This window comes from Vipera berus (genome assembly GCF_964194415.1).
Source record: "Vipera berus genome assembly, chromosome: 3".
NCBI lineage: Eukaryota > Metazoa > Chordata > Lepidosauria > Squamata > Viperidae > Vipera > Vipera berus.
The window spans coordinates 70,186,277-70,206,035 of record NC_138204.1 but is presented as its reverse complement, the minus strand read 5'-3'; the positions used below and the strand labels follow the sequence as shown (position 1 = coordinate 70,206,035).

At 37.5% G+C, this 19,759-nt stretch overlaps 1 protein-coding gene across 3 annotated transcripts in view; it reads right to left on the bottom strand.

The window, feature by feature from the left end:
- Positions 1-528: 528 nt before the first annotated feature.
- AK4 (adenylate kinase 4) overlaps positions 529-19,759 on the bottom strand; it is a 33,579-nt gene continuing 14,348 nt past the window's right edge. For all 3 annotated transcript variants that reach the window (XM_081322648.1, XM_081322649.1, XM_081322647.1), the window contains exons 3-6: positions 14,978-15,097; positions 10,120-10,292; positions 8,659-8,777; positions 529-3,994 (exon numbers count right to left, since the gene is read on the bottom strand). In XM_081322648.1, coding sequence (XP_081178774.1) covers positions 3,880-3,994; positions 8,659-8,777; positions 10,120-10,292; positions 14,978-15,097 — 527 coding nt within the window. In that variant the 3' untranslated portion in view covers positions 529-3,879. The remainder of the gene's footprint in view (positions 3,995-8,658; positions 8,778-10,119; positions 10,293-14,977; positions 15,098-19,759) is intronic.

Genomic DNA, 19,759 nt, shown 5'->3' with positions numbered 1-19,759 from the left:
TTAAAAGCTTATTATTTTACTGATTTGTTTTCTATAGCTGCCCATCTCAACAAGTGATTCTGGGTGATGTGCATCATAATGTACATAAAAATAATGAATAGCCAATGCTTTGTTATCTTCAAAAGAGTTAATGTATACATATTTAACAGGGTTTACTTTTCCTTTCACAGGGACGCGGTGGCTCAGTGGGTTAGGACGCTGAGCTTGTCGATCGGAAGGTCGGCAGTTTGGCGGGTCGAATCCCGAGTGCCGCGTAGCAGAGTGAGCGCCTGTTACTCGTCCCAGCTTCTGCCAACCTAGCAGTTCGAAAGCACGTAAAAATGCAAGTAGAAAAATAGGGACCACTACGGTGGGAAGGTAACAGCGTTCCGTGCGCCTTTGGTGTCTAGTCATGCCGGCCACATGACCACGGAGATGTCCTTGGACAAGCGCTGGCTCTTCGGCTTTGAAACGGAGATGAGCACCGGCCCCTAGAGTCGGAAACGACTAGCACGCATGTGCGGGGGAAACTTTACCTTTACCTTTACTTTTCCTTTTAAATATGCTGCTTACGTTGAAGTTTCTAAACTTTATAAAACTGCAAAAGGGGCGATGCTTTGAATTCCACTTATTGATGGCATCACAGAAATAACTCCCTGAAGTACCAACAGTGAGAGTTAAATGGGATTTAGTGGAAATGTTTCAAGGTCTTTTAAAAGAATGCCAAAATACCTTTGAAAAGCTATATTTCCAAATATATACTGTGATGAGTAATTTGTTTCTTTAAGTTCTAAAACCAGTCATGCTAAAATCCAGTTGATGGGTTGCACCTACATATATGTAATCTTCAATTAATGAATTATCAAAGACATTGAAGCACTGCGAACAACTAATTTGTATACTAGTAACATATGTAACTAGTAAATAGACTGCAATATATTTTTCATTACGAAGTAAAAACCTTGGACTGGTTTCCATAATAACATGACAACAACCATTGCTTCATATAAATGCTTATACATAATTTCAAAAATGAGAGTAAATGGCAATGCAGCATAGACTAAAAAAGCAATGATTTTAAAGGTTCAAGGTATTAAAATAGGTAAAAATTCAACAGTATGCTTGAGAGTTAAATGGCAGTAATAAATGAAAGTATGGTTGCTGCAGTGATATGTTGAAGTAGCTATCAGCCAAAAGTAAGACTTTGCTTTTGAAGTAGATCATATTACAAGTTTGACATATACATGACTCTTATGGACTTCAAGCTTCGTGATTTAAATGTTTGAGAATACTCTACTGTGATGCAATGGCTCTTAATGTTTTGGCTTCTACTTCAACTGCTCTATGAAAACAACCAATGCGACAGTGAATAACTAACTTGTATTTGCATACTCACACATAAGTAATTGTAGAGTACTTCTTTAAATCAAAATTAACAAGTAATAAAATAGTGTATTTGTAACAATATCTGTGTGCAAATTTTAAAAAGGCAAGTGGACAATACCATGCATAACAATTTATGACAGGGGTGTCAAACTGCCGGCCCGTAGGCCAGATGCGTCATGGTGAAACTGCACCCACCCCATTACCGGCAATGGAAAAAAAGTCACAATACGTCACAACACATCACATGACGTTGCAAGTTTGACACCCCTGATTTATGAGATCCACAGAACTCAAGAAAACCTGATCCTGGGCAAGTATGGACATAGGACATACTTCCTCTTAATGCTTTGTGTAAAAATAAATTTCTTACAAAAATGAAAACCAATTTCCTTCTATTGTCTTATATAATACAGTATAGTAATGTATGTTCTTTAAAATGAGTGGTATATCATTACTAGTCCAACATAAAGATCTTCATAGGAAAGGCTACCAGATCTAGGCTCAAAAATCTGCACTACTTCTAGAAGGCAGCTAGGAGTTGTAATTTTTCTTCATCCGCTGTTATCTAGTGATCATGTAATTATTGCAACTAAGCTCTAGTAGGCCTATTAGATGGATGCTACACTGACATAGATGGAACAAGTTTCCCAATCATGGAAGACTTGTAAGTGTACTTAAAAATATGCTTATATAATTCAGTTCAGATCAAAAATGAACTGTGTAGTAGCATAACTTCCTGCATAAAACTTATGCAGGAAGGTTAAATAACTATACAAACTTCTTGATTCTTTAATAATAGTTAACAGTTTGAAATGTACTATAGTAACACTAGGACTTTGCCAATCAATTTTGAAAATATTAATTGCAATTGCCATTTCCCCCCAACTATCAGCTAATGTATAATGTGTGTTTGTAGCATTGCAGAAAAAATGACATTAAGCTCCAACTCTAATTAGAGAAATTAGGACTTTTGTTCTACTTTGTTATATGTGGAAGTTAATTCTATCCTGTCAAAAAGCATAATTTTGATATCAAAAGCATCAAGAGAAAATAATTCCATAAAAAGTTAATTCATTTAAATGGATTTCCACCTCACCTCCTCCCTTTTCTACTGTATAAAATAAGGCAACTTGCGATAATTTAGCAAAGTTATGCTGTTTTTACATATCCTATAGACCTTTTTAGGACAACTCTCCCGAGGACTTAGCATGGGCCAACAAGGACCATTAGCACCATCTATCAAAAAACAATGTTGAATCCCCACAAAATCTGTAGAGATTCCTACAGCAGAGCCTCAGGTTTTTTTATATTCATTGCAGAGTAGAAATTGATCCCTTGAGAAAAGGTAATTTTAAGCAAACATACCAAAAGTTAAATATATCTATTCAGCCGTTTATTTAAAATCAGCTGACAGGAATATGTTCAATACTCACATTAACTGCACCATTCACAGCATATAAACTCAAGAACAGCATTGTAAAAGCAGAGTGAATATTAAGGAATAGGTTCCTCTGTTTTTATTTATCCAAAGCTTTCTCTTACCTGCAGCCTCAGTCAGATACTGAAGAAACATTTAGTAAGGAAAAGAGGAGGATGCTGGAAATATAGGCAATAAAATCAGAAGTCTTCCTTCTTGTTATTAAATCTTCATACTCTTGATACACATTTTTTGCACGTGACCAAGCTTTAAGAGTTACCTGGAAAATTCTAAAATGCAGACATACAACTGCAAATATATATTTTGCCACGTCTACAGCAATGGATCTTTGCTACTTATTACATCAACAACAGACTGAGTCTGACTTATGTTTGCCCACATAATCATTTGCCTGGTTGGTGGCTAATTGGGACTTTTAGTGACTGGTTGTATTATATTATAAAATCAATGTTTTAAAACTATTAACCATGTAGTGCAACTGTTCTTAGAATCAGAACAGGCCTGCTCTTCAACAAAGAAAGGCCTAAAGCCACTCAAATTTAAAATTTATTTTACAGCAGCATTTTATAACAGATATTTATCTAAGGTTGTCTTCTTAGCAAACCAAGAGATTGAATTCACCTTGATTCTTCTCAGTGTTTTAAGTACTCAAAACATACTTTATTTGACCTGCATAATGCATGTATTTTCCACAGTGCTTACCGCACTGAAGATACACCTAGAATAGTGTTTCCATTTAAATGGAGTGTTAGATTAAGGATCCATGAAAATGCACACTAAGTACAAAGATCTAAAAGTAGCTGGAGAGACTGAACAATGGATTCTACAGAGCTGTTCAGGGGTAACTGTCTCTGCATATCAATTACAATTATTTGAAGTCCATGCACAAATATTTATATGGCAAGAAGTAGAATTCCATACAGAGTAATCATTGAAAGATGGAGTTCCACAATTATTCTCCAGTAGAATCAGAGAGAACAGCTACTCTTTAAAAAAAGAGTAGAGCACAGATACAGCACATCATAAACAAGACCAAAATCGACAACATAAAATTGTTATTCCCATTTTACAGATGCTTAGTTAGCTTCTTCTGCTTGGATTGGAGGAATCTTGTTAGACACCAAAGTATAAACATAAGGCCAGATTTTGTTGGTCTCTGTCCCAGAGAATGAGTGAAGAATCCCTCTGTTTCTGAAATAGAGATTAGATATTTTGTGAGCAAATGAATAGTTCTAAGGAAACCAGTATTGCAGGTTCTATTGTGTTCTTTAGTAAAAGCCAAAAGGATTAGGTAACAATATAAAACAGGGCTGTCTGTTTTATATTTGTCAGTGTGGTGATAATTACTTTACTGATAAGTGATTTTACTTATGACTTTAGGCAACTTGTTCTGAATTCCAGGAATTATAGATATGAACAGAATGCCAATAAAAAGGCATATTAAAAGGGTATTTACAGTATTTACAGTGATGGAAAAAATTATTTGATCCCCTGCTGATTTTGTACGTTTACCCGCTGACAAAGAAATGATCAGTCTATAATTTTAATGGTAGCTTTAACAATGAGAAACAGAATTAACAAAAAAATAATAATCCAGAAAAATGCATTTCAAAAAAGTTATAAATCTCAGCAGGAGAACAAATATTTTTCCCCTCACTGTAATAACGAAGCCTGCTCTGGACCCGGCTATTTTGAATAACTATCGTCCGGTCTCCAACCTTCACTTTTTAGCGAAGGTTGTTGAGAGCGTGGTGGCATATCAGCTTTGTTCCTGGAGGAAACTGATTATCTAGACCTGTATCAATCGGGCTTCAGGCCCGGGTACAGCACAGAGACGGCATTGGTCGTGCTGGTGAATGATCTCTGGCGGGCTCGGGACAGCGGATGTTCCTCTGTCCTAGTCTTGTTAGATCTCTCAGCAGCTTTTGATACCATCGACCATGGTATCCTACTGCGGCGTCTCAGGGAGTTGGGAGTGGGAGGCACCGTTTTACGGTGGTTCTCTTCCTACCTCCTGGGCCGCTCGCAGTCGGTGTTGACGGGAGGGCAGAGATCCGCCCCGAGGCCTCTTGTTTGTGGAGTCCCTCAGGGGTCGGTTCTCTCTCCCCTCTTGTTCAACATCTATATGAAGCCGCTGGGTGAGCTCATTCGTGGTTTCGGGCTTTTTCTTTCCACCCCGAACCAACCCAGTGATGCCCTCGACATGATGTCCCATTGCCTGGAGGCGGTCCGGGTTTGGATGGGGAGAAACAGGCTTCAACTCAATCCTGCCAAGACTGAGTGGCTGTGCATACTGGCATCTCAGGAGAACCAGTTTTGTCCATCGTTAACTATGGGGGGTGAGGTGTTACCCCCCGTTGATAGGGCTTGCAACTTGGGTGTTCTCCTGGATTCACGGCTCAGTTTGGAAGATCATATAGGAGCCGTGACCAGGGGAGCTTTTATATTTATATATTTATATTTATTAAATTTTTATACCACCCTTCTCCTGAAGGACTCAGGGCAGTGTACAGGGCAATAAATATTAAAATACGAAATACAAAAGTTAAAAACATTAAATAATTATGCCCGATATAATACATTAGTTAAAATCCATGTTAAAACCCCAAACCCCAAACCCATCAGACCAGGCCGGCTTGTTCAAATAAATAAGTTTTTAGATCACGTCGGAAGGAGCGAAGGTCAGGGGCCATCCGGAGCTCAACCGGTAAGCGGTTCCACAGGTCTGGCGCGCCCACAGAGAATGCCCTCCCCCTGGGGGCCACCAGTCGACATTCTCTGACCGGTGGCACCCTGAGGAGGCCCTCTCTGTGGGAGCGCACTGGACGGAGGGAGGTTGACGCTGGCAGCAGGTGTTGCCGTAGGTAATCCGGACCCATGCCCAGGTTCGCCTGGTGCGCCAGTTGCGGCCCTATCTGGACCAAGATGCCCTAGGCACAGTCACTCATGTGCTCGTGACCTCCCGGTTAGACTACTGCAATGCTCTCTACATGGGGCTGCCCTTGAGGACCACTCGGAGGCTTCAGCTGGTGCAGAATGCAGCCGTGCGAGTTGTGATGGGAGTCTCCCGATACTCCCGTGTAACACCTCTTCTCTGCGAGCTGCATTGGCTTCCAGTTGCCCTCCGGGTGAGATTCAAGGTGCTGGTGATGACCTATAAAGCCCTAAATGGCATGGGCCTGGTTTATCTTAGGGAGCACCTGCTGCCAGCATCAACTTCCCATCGTCCTGTGCGCTCCCATAGGGAGGGTCTCCTTAGGGTGCCACCGGTCAGGGAATGCCGGCGGGTGATCCCCAGAGGGAGGGCATTCTCTGTGGGCACGCCTGCCCTTTGCAATGGTTTACCTGTGGAACTCCGGACTGCCCCTGACCTGTGCTCGTTTCGCCGGGACCTGAAAACCTGGCTTTTCGATCTATCTGGCCTGGACTGAGGGGGTTTTTAGTTTCACGTTTTTAACATTGTTTTATTGTTGGGCTATTAATTAATTTATTTCTTTTTAATTCTATTTTTTATCTTAATTTTATATTGTCTTTTAAATATTGCCCTGTAAACCGCCCTGAGTCCTTCAGGAATAGGGCGGTATAGAAAACTAATTAAATAAATAAATAACAAAAAACAATTAAAAATAGCTAACCAAATGTAAAATCACTACTCGCTAAAATCTGCAAGTAAAACTGCATTTACAGTATATTGTATTGTAACCTCACAGTTGAATGTAAAATCAGGTAATACATGGAAAGGAATGGCACCAAGAACTATGGTCCAGTGGTTAGAATGCAGTATATTGCAGGCTAACTCACTGCTCACTGCAGGAGTTTGATCCTGACTGGCTCAAGGTTAACTCAGCCTTCTATCCTTCCAATGTTGATAAAAAGAGGACCCAGGTTATTGGGGGCACTATGTTGATTATGTAAACTGCTTAGATAGTAAAGCAATATGAAGTGGCATATAATCTAAGTGCTATTGCTAATATCACTAAGAGACTAAAGAATTAAAAATAACCAATAAAAATATACGAGTATAAACTTTGTCAGTCTGTGCTTTAGTTGCATGTTATGTCTGAATTCCCTACTTGAATTCCTTATAGATGATGATGTTGAAGAAGATCCAAGCACCTTGAGGTGCAGAAATATTAATATATTAAACAAAACTGCAAAGAATTAGAATGCATCAATTTGTGAAGAACTCCAAATAAAGTCTGACAACTGTTGCAAAGAAAGTGATACTGTCCCCCAGGAAAGATGTCTGTGCACTAGTTTCTTATTATTTACTAATTTATTGGTTCTATTATATTGGTCAACTCTGTTTTGCAATTAGTTTCGTTTCAGTAGAGTCAAGTTCTGAAAATATGATTTTATTATCCAAGTTTAGCTTAGTGTTTAAAATATGAATAGTAATGATTTGAATAAATTCATAATTTTTTTTATATTGGACAAGTAGACATATCTCAAACCCTTATTTTTTTGTTTCTATCTTTTTTGTTAGTTTTGCTTGGATTTTTTCTTTTATGAAACATGGCATTTTGAACTTTACATATAAGTTTGTGTTATAAATTTAAATATTTTTTACAAAACAAAAAAATAGGTAATAAAAAAGATACTACACACTAAACTGTTAATTCATGTTTCCTTCATCTTCTCACTTAACTTGATCATTATAAAAAAAAATCTTGCACTATTTACACCATTTTAAAGCAGCAATACCTATATGGTAGGATTTGAGAATAGATACCTAGGATCAATCTCAATCTATCAGGAAGAGGACCGCGAAACACATAAATTTTTATTCAACTTCCTTGAAAATGTGGTAATACACATTACATTCTAAAAAGGGGGCATTGGACCATTAAATCCAGAATCTAAAAACTGCATTAATTTAATCTTTTATTCAAACAGTTCAATTAGCACAAGACCGCATTGTAGAATCAATTGAAATATACTTGAATGATCAACTGCTAATTCTCATTTCAGTTGTATTAATTATGTAAGCCTTTTAGCAACTGTTGAATACAAACTGTGTGTAATCATGATTAAGCCATTAACTGTATTCCCAGAGGTCTTCTAGGTTGTGAACGAGATAACGTGTTTGTAACTGAACTACGAAAATAAAGGACCTTTCGAATGAGATACTTCAGTGTGAAACTATTTTCCATCTGGACATATATTTACATGTCAATTGATGTAGAATAACAGAAGGAAGGGAAAATATTATTCAGTAAAGTTTGTGTTATCCAAAACTATTTGTACTGTATCCCATGACTTTCATCTAGTTTTAAACATAAAAAATAATTTGTATATTGCAATACAAAGTATTTCTTAAAACCTATCTAGGTTGCCATATTTTGCAATTAATGCAGATACTAATAAACCATACCAACTACTGCTTTCATATATATATATATATATGGATCTTTGGTCATTCGGGTTTTTCCCCACGTAGAATTGAAGGTGTAAAAGCAACGTTTCGACGGAATCCCATCCGTCATCCTCAGGCTGGTGGCTTCAGCTTCCTTCTTCTGGGAGAAGCAGTAAAGTTTATATAATTTGAAGTATGTCCACAGCAGAGAGAAGCATAGAGAATATTCTTAAGTGAGAAATCATTTCTTTATATATCTTTTTTCCTTTTTCTTCTTTAATTGGCGATGTTACTATTATTTATTTTTCTAACAAAAACAATTCTCTCTGAACTTTTAATTTTACTTTTATGTGTTTCTTAACTTATATTAGTTTTTTATTTCTGTATCTTTAAATTTTAATAAAATATTATTTAAAAAATAAAAATCTATTGACACACTCCATGCCTTTTCTTGTATTATTTTAAAAATTGTTTGTATGTTGTTTGGATTCCAACTCACTTGTACAATTCCATTACAGGCTTTGCAGCATCTTTGTATTTTCTTAGTCTAGCAGCAACAGCTTCAGGTTTATCATCTTCTCGTTGGATTAATGGTTCACCAGTAATGTCATCAATACCCTGTTTAAAATATGTGAATTACACTGTGTGAATTACACTGTGTGGGAAACTGTAAGTTTTAAATGCCTGTCAGTTCTATCTCTTGCCCAATGACTAGTCTTTCCATTGCCAAACAGTCTTGTTACATCTTAAGAGTTTGCTCCCATTGGTCCTTACCTCTTGAGAGGGGAAAAAAAAGACACACTTCCTAATTTACACCATTCATTAGGCTTCAATAAGATTAATAGCTCATCTCCCCAAATATGAAGGTCACAATTCCCTATATTTCTGACTGAAATTTTACCCTTTTTCTGCACTTGAGTCTATGGGGATGACATGTATAGAGATATTCTTGAATGTAAGTTTTGGAATCTCTTTTTAACTCTACCCAGTGCGAGCTGTTTAGGAGATATATACAGATATACAAACCCCTTCCAATGATTGGAATTAATATTTAGCTGACTGGTGTGATTTGGGTAAAGACAGTCCTGCAGCAGCCTGCTGAAATCAACAGAGTAGTCACATAAGGCAGTCTTTAGAAGCTAGGCATCCGAGCTAGGCACAGATAAATTCTGTTAAGCCATCAGCAGGCTGTGGCAGTCAGTACTCCCCCTAGACTGCTGCTGAAGTCTGAAGTCTCTTTCCCATCACTAGGATGATCTGTGTCTCTTGTGATCTAAGGGCCTTTGATCAAAGGCTGTTTGTCTGTTTAACAGAAATCAGCAGCATACTGCCAGATAATCATTAAGTAGCACAGATTGTCCTTGCTTAACTCACTGGCAACTCCATCACTAAATAACATGGGTTACATGAGACATCAGTGATCATTAAACAAATCATCCATGGACATTAAGACATCATGTGACCACAACTTGTGATTTTATAGTATTGCTGGCTAGTCCATTAAGGCTACTTATCAGTAGCCAGATATGAAGCATAAAAATGGAAACCATGTGAATGTAGGATGCTGCGACAATGCGTACTGGTTGATAAGCGCCCAAATCATGGTCATGTGAGGGATGCTATGATGGTCATAGGTGTGTGGGCCTGTCATAAAATTATTTTTAAGTACCTTGCTAACTTCAAATGGTTGCTAAACAAAACAGTCATTAAATAAAGGACTACCTGTATTTCAAAATCATTTCTAGAGAGAGCTGGACATTCAGCTGGCCCTACTTTATTCCCCCTGCCCTGCCTCCCTCCCCCAGTTGAGATTCCCACTGTTTTTGTTCCTCTTTCATTTATGTAATCTAACTATGTAAACCTGTCAGTGTAACCCTGTCTAGAAAATACAAGGCAAAGGATACTGAATTATCTGAATGCCTACCCCTTCCTCTTATCAAGTCATAGTTCATTATCTTACATGGATTTGAGGTGGATTGAATTCCATATTATATACTCTGCCACTTGCTGGGTGAATCCAACGAGCACTAAGTCGGTCTTTAAGAGTCTCAAATGGGATATTCAAACTTATCACTAGATCCAGTTCACATATCCTGTCAAGTGCTTCAGCTTGACCCAATGTCCTTGGAAAACCTATATGAAAAAGTGAATTAGAAATAATAAATTGCAGAATGAGCTCAGAATGTTAACAAAAAACCCAATATTTTTTAGCCTTAATATAGTACAGGTACTCCTCGAGTTACAAATGTACTGAAGGAACACGATTCACTCCCAGTTTTCACCACGCATTCGCAAATTTAAAATGTGGGGGAATGTGCAGTTTGTTACGTGAACATGAGGTATCTTAGGGTGAGGAAGGACGGAGGTGGGGGGCGCGAGTGATGGAACAGGCCATCTGCTTCAGAATACCCAAGCCCTCACTGAGATATCTCATGCTCCCTCCCCTGGGGTCCCCACAATTGCTCCCCTGCCCATCCTGCCATGCTGACTCACCTTGTAAAGATCTGTTTCTTCTCCAGCCTGTTTCTTTCTCTGCTCCTGGCAAGAGCAGAGGGAGGCCTCCAAGGCCCAGAATGGACCTCCAGAAGCACATGGCTGCTGCCCATGGCCTCCATTCTGGGCCTCCTCTGAAGGCATGCAAAAGCCTCCCCCAGCCTCTGTTCTGGGCCTCGGAGGCCTATAGGAAGCCTCCGAGGCCCAGAACGGACCTCTGGAGTTCCACGGAAGCACCCCCCTACCTCCTTTCTGGGCAGCAGCAGCACAGAAAAGCCTTCCATTCCCAGATTGGGCCTCTGGAGGCACGTGGAAGCTTCCCCCAGCTTTGGTTCTGTTCTCTGTTGCAAAGAACAGAGGCTTAAAGTACTGTGAGGTCATGCAAGATCTCCTGCAACTGATCTCACATGATCTTTCATTACTTTAGGCCTCCATTCTTTGCAAACCCACCAAAGGCCTGGAGCAGCCAAGAAAGCAAAGGATCTCGATCTTTGCAAGGCGAGTATCCAAGGCCTAGTGCCTAGGGGGACCAATGGCAGGTGGAGAGAGGGAATAGCCAGGGTGAATGTTGCAGTGCCACTGTGGTCATTTGTAAGGGTGAACGAGTGTCGTGGTGCAGCAACATTTGTAATTTCGGGACTTTTTCATAAACACAAGAGGGCGCTTATAACATAATTTCAAACGTGCGCTTAGGAAACACTCGTAACTCAGGGATAACCTGTAATTCCTGTTATTTATTACATTTATTACCATGTATTTATTAGCATGTATTTACAATGCTTACATATCACACACAAGGCTGCTCTAAAATGGCCACAGCATGAATGCACCCAATAAAACCTAAATAAAGCATATAAAGTAACAATTTAAAATGTAGCCAATAAGCACTGAGGCAAAAAGAGAAGTTTGGAGACTGGAAGAATAGTTATCGGGAATCTAGATCAAGAGATAGCTTTAGCCTGCTTTAGGGGAGGCTCCTTTAAGGAAGTAAAAAGATACCAGTATTAACAATCTCATGGATTCAAGTGATCACTTCTCCATCCATTTTTTGGCAGCAGCCAGGATGAGTAAAATCCAAACTGCATGTGGAAGAGAACCCATTCTACTTCTTCAAAGTTCACAAGGCAGAAAAATTCCCACATAATATGACAAAATGGTGATCTAACATCTATGAAAGAATCTGCCTATGAGTAATCAGAAGTTCAATGAATCTGAGCAATTCTGACTGCGTGTGCTTTACAAATTTATCAGTGGCCAAGCAGTTAACTATTTACAATGACACCTCCCTAAAAATAGACAGTAGCATTAGGCTCTTTATTCTTCAGAAAAAGGCAAAAGTAACTTATGGTTTGCATTCAATCAAGCAAATGTGTGGCATAAATTCAAAGGTTATAATCTTATACTGGCTTATATTTTAAGTTGAATTTAGTGACATCTTTGAGTTCTAGAACATTCAAATATTTTAGAGGATGCTTTGCCTTTTCCTATCTGTGTAAAATGGTCCCTTTTGTCTACATATGCATAAAGGAGACAACTATTGAAAGAACCAAGATGGCAAGGAAATATGAAACAAAATAAACATGTTTTCCTTTTTCTCTTATAAATACACACAGCTTTCTTTTACCACCAGCACATTTGACTCATTTATGCCTTTTTCTGAAAACAGTGTGAATTACTACATAGGGAAATCATGTATTAATCTAAGTCATTCATAAGAGAACAACACCTTCTTTCACAAAAATGTTGCAAGCCATGTACATCAATTCCCAGGACCTCAAGCCTACACTGGTTTCATTATATAGCAAGAGGGCAACATGGGAACATTTCCCATCAGCTACAGTATTTCACTGACGATAGTGTGTTTCAAGTCAACTGTTGTTTTTAATGTTTTATTTCAACCTGTTTAAGATTTATAATTTTCATTTGACTTTATATGTTGTTTTAACTTATGACTGGGAGCTACTCAAGAGTTGGGCTGGAAAATGGGTGGCTATATGAATGCTTTAAATAAAATAAGTAAGTGCCCCAGTTCTGTATTCTAATTTTAAAAAGGGGGGAAAGGTAACTATTAATTAACCATAAGCATGCACAAAGCATATTCAGGCTCAGAGCTATAAACCACTTTGATAGAAGCATCATTTCATCAACTGATATCAGTTTGAAACTGAGTTGGATTCTCCCCATTTTCCATTAATTATCCTGGGCTTCACATGGCCATTTCTACTGTCTTTCACAGACAGGGAAAAAATCACCTACCTCCCCAAAGCCACGACCTGAAGCCCATTATTACCCATGGCTTAGTTAAAGAGTGCACAGATTTCTTTAACAGTACCAGACAGCCTCTGATTAATATTTTTAAGTGATATGAGGGCTTGCAGTTTAAGAATGAATTAGCATCACATCAGCTCATTTGTCTGAATTGAAAGAGAATTTGGTTCACATGCCTGCAAAGCTTTTTTTTCTACATGACAAGCGGCTCTTACGCCCATTGTCTAAATATATGTGGAAGGAATCTTCCCACTAAGACACCAGGAGCTCTCAGTTTTAATTGGTTTAGGTAGCCTGAGACAGCAACTTAACACTTTTTTATTTAAGGTTGCTTCTATTCTATACATGGGCCAATACTACTCTTGAAAAATAAATTTATTCCATTTTTTAAAGAACTCTTTTTTTAAAATAAAGACAGAATCAGGATTCTGCAGTCCAGTTTGTCTAATTTCCCTACAGTAATTTGTTGAAGCTTCAAATTATCTATAGTCAAATAAAGCTGTGTTGTTTTTTTTTAAAAAAGAAAATGGGTGAGGTTTCTCCTTTTAAAATTCAAGATTCAAATCAGCCAAAGTGAGCTATCACTAATAATGTTGATAGCATAAAATGATATCATTATAAGCAATGTATCTTGGCTCTGTTCCCTCCTCCTACCTACCAGTTGCTACTTGTCACGCTCTAGGAACACATGAAGGGCGCACTGTTTCATGTTACAGAAGGCAGATCAAGGAATCTGACAGCTTACGGTAGTCACATTCCCAAGCATTGGGGATAAACAAGATATTGATATACCACTTCTAGGTGGAAGAGAAGACAGCTAACATATTTTTGTGGTTAAGATCCAGAACAGTGGTTTTCAAAATGTGGGCTGGGGACACTTGGGGGGGTCCCTGAGACTCTTTTAGAGAGTCAACAAAATCAAATATTTAAAAATTTCTCAATTTTAATTTATAATAGAGTAAAAATCAAGAGATACAGCCCACATAAACCAAAGCACTTTGGAGTCCTCAATCATCATCCACAACTAGGTCTCAAGATCATAATGTTTGATCTTGGGTTCTAGTCGGAGAACCACTGGTTTAGAAGTAGGGAATCTACCTTCAGGATTGGAAACTCACTGGGTAAATTTGGGCTAGGCACTTTCTTTGAATCTATCTCATTAAGGGTCACTGTAATAGAGAAAAATACACTCCCTTAAGCTCCTAAAAGACACATCTAACTGAATTAATTTAAAAGAAGAAGAAGCCAAAGGGTTGTGTTTTGCAACCACAATTACAACTTCCATTTTGGGGGAAGATGTTGGAGAAGACTGGAGGTGACAACTGCAAATGACCTTTGAAGGAGATGATTACTTAGTCTCTTCAGTTCAGGTCAGACCCAAGCATGGGACAGAACCATACCTCAAAATTCCAAATGAAAGCTTCCTATCCAATATATTCTATCAGAGAGGACATGCTGATGGTCCCCAACTAACAGAACTTTCAGAGAAGGCCCTAATGGAAACAAGCATTTTTGGAGAAGGGGGGGTTGATATGGAATAGCTTATCCAAAGAGGCACAATTGGTGCATTCTCTGGTGTTTAGACACACCTGATAAAAAAAAAAGAATGTTGTTATAACACCTGTCCTAAAAACAGAGAAGAGCTTGATATCTTTTGGTTATGATTGTATTGCACTATTCTCTTTTTGCTCTATTATTTTACACAGCATTGTAAAATGCCTCTTAAAAGTCAATTTGACTGAGGCAAAATAGAAGTATATGACAGTATATTCAAAACAGAATTTATAAGTATATAATTATCTACGGCAATAGATGAATAAATATTTGTCAAAAGTCAAACTAAGAATCTTCAGTTCCTAGATGCTCTCAGTATGTTTTTATTTGTCTATTTTATTACCAGCTACTAAAAATATTGCTTCAGTCTAATTCTGGTACAACGTAGTATCAGCTATTGGCACCGCATGATAGAGTATATATTTAAGTAAAATGTCTAAGGATTTGTTGCAGAAAAAAGGATTTCTGGTGTTTTAACCTTAAAAATAAAAATAATCACTTACCATCCAGTAACCAAGGCTGAGTTTGCATTTTCTCCAGTTCTGTCATCATTACGCGTGTAATTACATGATCTGGTACCAAAAGACCTTTCTCAAGGTGCTGCTTTGCCACTATACCGATATCTGTTTGTGGGTGGAAAAAAGCCTGTGAGCATTTAACCAAGGTATTTCTAAGGCTTCTTATGCATTTAAATGGGTTTTTCTCTCTCTGTCTCTTTCTTCTGCTATAATACCAGTGCAGTCAAAGAACAGCTTGTTCAGAAATGAGAAATAAATTACCTAAATGTGAAAGATTATGCAATTACTTCTGAACAATCGCCCCTTCCTTTCCTCTACAAACTTGATGCCACAGATTAGGTATTTAGATAAACTGAGCATTGGCATTAATAATCAATACACTAATTGCTTCTCTAATTTTCATTACCAAAATTCCAGCTCCCAATAGTAGCTGCCAATAAATGAGTAGCATGGACTTTTACTTAATTATTTTAGGGTTAGGGTCCATAGTGGAAGGTCTCCCCTTTGTGAAATGAGGATTCTGGAAAAACAGAAATCTTTTTTATATAGTAATTTTATTAAGAATTATAATTACAACACTAATAACTCATATGAAGTTTTTAAAAAAACTAAAGGAAATGGTAAATAGAGCAGAAAAGGAAAAAGAGAAAGAGGAAAGAAGAAAAAAATAAAAACAATAAAGAAAAATAACATATATAAAAAAGTGATTTCCCATTTTCATCTTCTTCACAAGTATAAACAATTTTAGTAACTTATCACCTTCTCTTAAAATGCAACAAATGATCTATTCTTCCCATAAACCATCTCTTATCTATTTAAAAAATATCTGTAAAATCTCCCTCATTTCAGACCTGATGTCAGCAAAGCAATCCAGCAAGGGTCACCAGAGATAATATGCTTATTTGGTCTTAATCAAATAAACCAACTTTATATTCCCTCTTTTTCCTAATAATCTTGATTTTTACTTCCTTCAAATAATGTTGATTTCTTTTCATTTTTTTTGTCCCTTCCTACAAAATTCTTCAAAGCTTCAACAAATCTCTTTTGTAAATCCAATACAGGAAAATTATCCAGGTCACTCTCTTTGTTGTTTCTATATTCTTTTTAATTAACTAAGAATTAATTAAATTTAAGACATCAGCCAATTTATTTTGTATGTCATTCTTGCAGTCATTTTTAAATCCATTTTCAATGCAGTCTCAATCTTGTCAAATAGAACTTGTTCCCCTTTGATAACATCTTTTAGACACAATCTAGCTACAGAGTCAGGCACTATTAAAATTAACTTCTGGGACCAGTCTTCAAAGATATTCAATATGTCCAATGTTAGAATATTTTGCTTCATTTTATAATTATGTCATGTTTGAGTGTTTTTCTCCTTTTAATTGTAATCTTTTTAGTTTCCTCTATCATCCGATTTTTAAAATCTTTTTTTTAAAATCAAAATAAAAGCATTTTCCTACAGAAAAGATTTTTATAATTAATTCCGAAATCTTATTTCTGGACCCTTAGTGCATTTTTAACTTTCTAAAAAAAAAGTTTTAATCACTATTTAGCTGTTTATTCAAAAACAAATTAAGTTCTTAAACTTGAAATTAAAATTACTTTCAGCAAGGACAGAAGAAAAATTCACCCAGTTGATCCAAAGATTCCTAATAGCTGAAAAGCAATTAACAGTTTGTGAAAGTGATTAGCTAAAGTGATTATTGTGAAATATGTGAACTTAGTGCCCATTCAAAGGCACCAAATCTTGCCCAACTATTTCAATATCATCCCCTGTTCTTCAGCTATCAGAACAGAGAGTCCTGGGATAAACTGAATATACATGTACAGCAGAGATTCTACTGTGCAGGTATTCCTTGACTTGCAATCATTCATTTAGCTACTCTTTGAAATTACAACGGCACTGAAAAAAAGTGACTCAAACTGGGACTCACACTTACACTTATTGCAGCAGCAGCACGATCATATGATCAAAATTCGGGTTCTTGGCAACCAGCATGTATTTATGACGGTTGCAGCATTCATTTCATTCATTTCATTTATTGGATTTCTATACCGCCCTTCTCCCTAGGGACTCAGGGCGGTTCACAGGGCATATATAAATAACTGTACAAAAATTAAAAAAGAATTAAACCATGCCCAATTAAAATACAGCAATAGTAAAAAATAAAACCAATTAAAAACCCATATTCCCCTTCAGGCCAGACCAGCTAACTCAAACAAGTGGGTCTTCAACCCGCGACGGAAGGATCGGAGGTCCGATGCCATCCGGAGCTCAACCGGCAGTTGGTTCCATAGTGCCGGGGCACCCACAGAGAAGGCCCTCCCCCTGGGGGCCACCAGTCGACATTCCCTGACCGGAGGCACCCTGAGGAGGCCCTCTCTGTGGGCACGCACAGGGCGGAGGGGAGTTGACGCCGGCAGCAGGTGGTCCTCGAGGTATCCCGGTATCCCAGAGTCCTATGTTTGCCATTTGCAACATTCAGAGCTAGCTTTTGACAAGCAAAGTCAGGGGATGTCAGATTCGTTTAACAACCGCATGAGTTACTTAACAACTGCAGTGATTTGCTTTAAAATGCTGGCAAAAAAAGGATGTGAAACTGGGTGCGATTCATTTAACAACCGCCTTGCTTAGCAACAGAAACTCTGGTCCCGATTGTGCTCATAGATCACCTTTACAGGCTTTTATCCATTTTGAAACTCTTGTTGAACATTTTGCAGAAAGGAAGCCTTGGAGTCCACAAAGGATTCCATCTGCAGTAGGGAGAGAGATAAATTGATATATGTGCCAAAGATTTGAAATGTATTTTATATTGTTTATCAGCTATTTCTTCTTTAAAATGCAAATGCTACATTACTTGCATCATATTGGAACTACATGGTGGTTCCTGGAACTGTAGATTTTATGGGGTTTTTTGCCCATTTAATATTAATATTTCAAAAGGGCCAATATTATCAGAAAATAAATGCATCATTTCTTGTAGCAGTTTGGACAATCAAATCTTCCAAAACAGACAGCTGTAACCTTGAGAAACTAGAGTAATTAAATATATTCTTATTTTACTGTAAATCTGGGTTCCACATAATATCTAAAATCCTCAAATAAAGTAACCCTTACCCTAAAACAGCATTCATATTAGTCATGGATTGGATTATTTATTTACAGTATATACTGACAGTCTGATTCTGGGTGGCACGCAATCAGACAATTAAAATAGAATAATACATTACAGAACCAAACATTGGGGGGGGAAACATCCCACTCAGGATCCACCAGTTTTCAAGTTACACGTTACAAATTATACATATAAGCTTTGAATAGAAAATTATTAAATTATACATCCAGAATGTTTTATAAAGTCCTTTCCTGCTCATAGACAACCTATGAGCAAGAAACTCACATAATTCTTTTTACATGTTAATTTGATAGGGTAAAAATCCTTTGATGAAAGGGAAACTTTTAGGACAACATTTTATCTCCTACCTTTTTTAGCATGTAGGCAAGAAAAATGAATCACTGAGTGTATTCTCAGCTAAGCTTTGATTTCCGAGAAAAGATTTAATATGCTTTCCAGCAATAATAATATACAAGTGGATAAACATAATATTTATTGATCACATGTATATCATCACCCATCTTACAAAAAGCAACTCCGGTCAGTATAATCTGCAGGAAATACATTTTGCAAGGAGAACTGTTGGTTTATTGCCAACAGCTGTTTCAAGTAACTTATGGACATCAATAGATGCACAGCATCACACACACACACAAAGGAAAACAGATTTTTTAATTGGAAAAAAAAGATACCGAAACACAATCCAATCAGGAGATTGTAGAACAGATTGTAATGTATTGGTGTCAAATGTACAAATTTTCAATTTAGAAAATTAAGAGAGAATAAGTGTGACCAGGCAATTTTACTTGGAGAAGACAGAATATAGATAAACGTAACGGATATACAGGTAGTCATCAACTTATGACTGCAATTGGGACCAGATTTCTAGTCATAAATAGTTATGGTCATAATTTGAGGGACCCAATGACCAGATTGTGTGGTGGTCATTAAGCAAATGTCATGGTCATAAGTGTGAACCCATTCTTCTGAAGGAGTTTTTTCCCCAGAAACTGACAAAAAACATCACAAATCATGGTCATGTAACATACAAGGATGTCACCTCCAACCATAAAAGTGAACCAGTTGCCATGCTCCTGAAACCATGAAGGCACATTTTATGATGGCCAGAAGTACTTTACCGGCTGTAAAGCACTAGTTCCAGGACCACTGTAATTTTGAACAATTGTTAAGTGGGTCATAAGTTGAGGACTATATCTGTATTGGTTTATTAAAAAATATTGAAAAATACCTTGTTTATGGAAGCAAGAGCCCAATTTGCTATTAGAAAAGCTAAGGACCTCTATGAAGACTCAACAGAAAATATTATTTCCAAATTCCAAAAAAGGGAAAGAAAGATGAAAGCCTCAACAATAAGGCACTCAAATGATTGCAGACTTTCAGTGTAAAGCATGAAAAGAGAAAGCTATATGACTGAAGGATAGCAACAAACAAAACAGTAATACAAAAATGAAAATGAGAATGCATCCATAACAGAATGTGACATGTATTAATGCTAATGGGTGTGTCAGAACATCTGATCAATCCTCTGAGAGACCTTTGTAATGAACAAGGACCTCCTGTAAGACCTCAGTTTGGAGAAAGTGGTTCAGATGAGTGAAGGATATCAGTGTGTGTGTGTGTGTGTGTG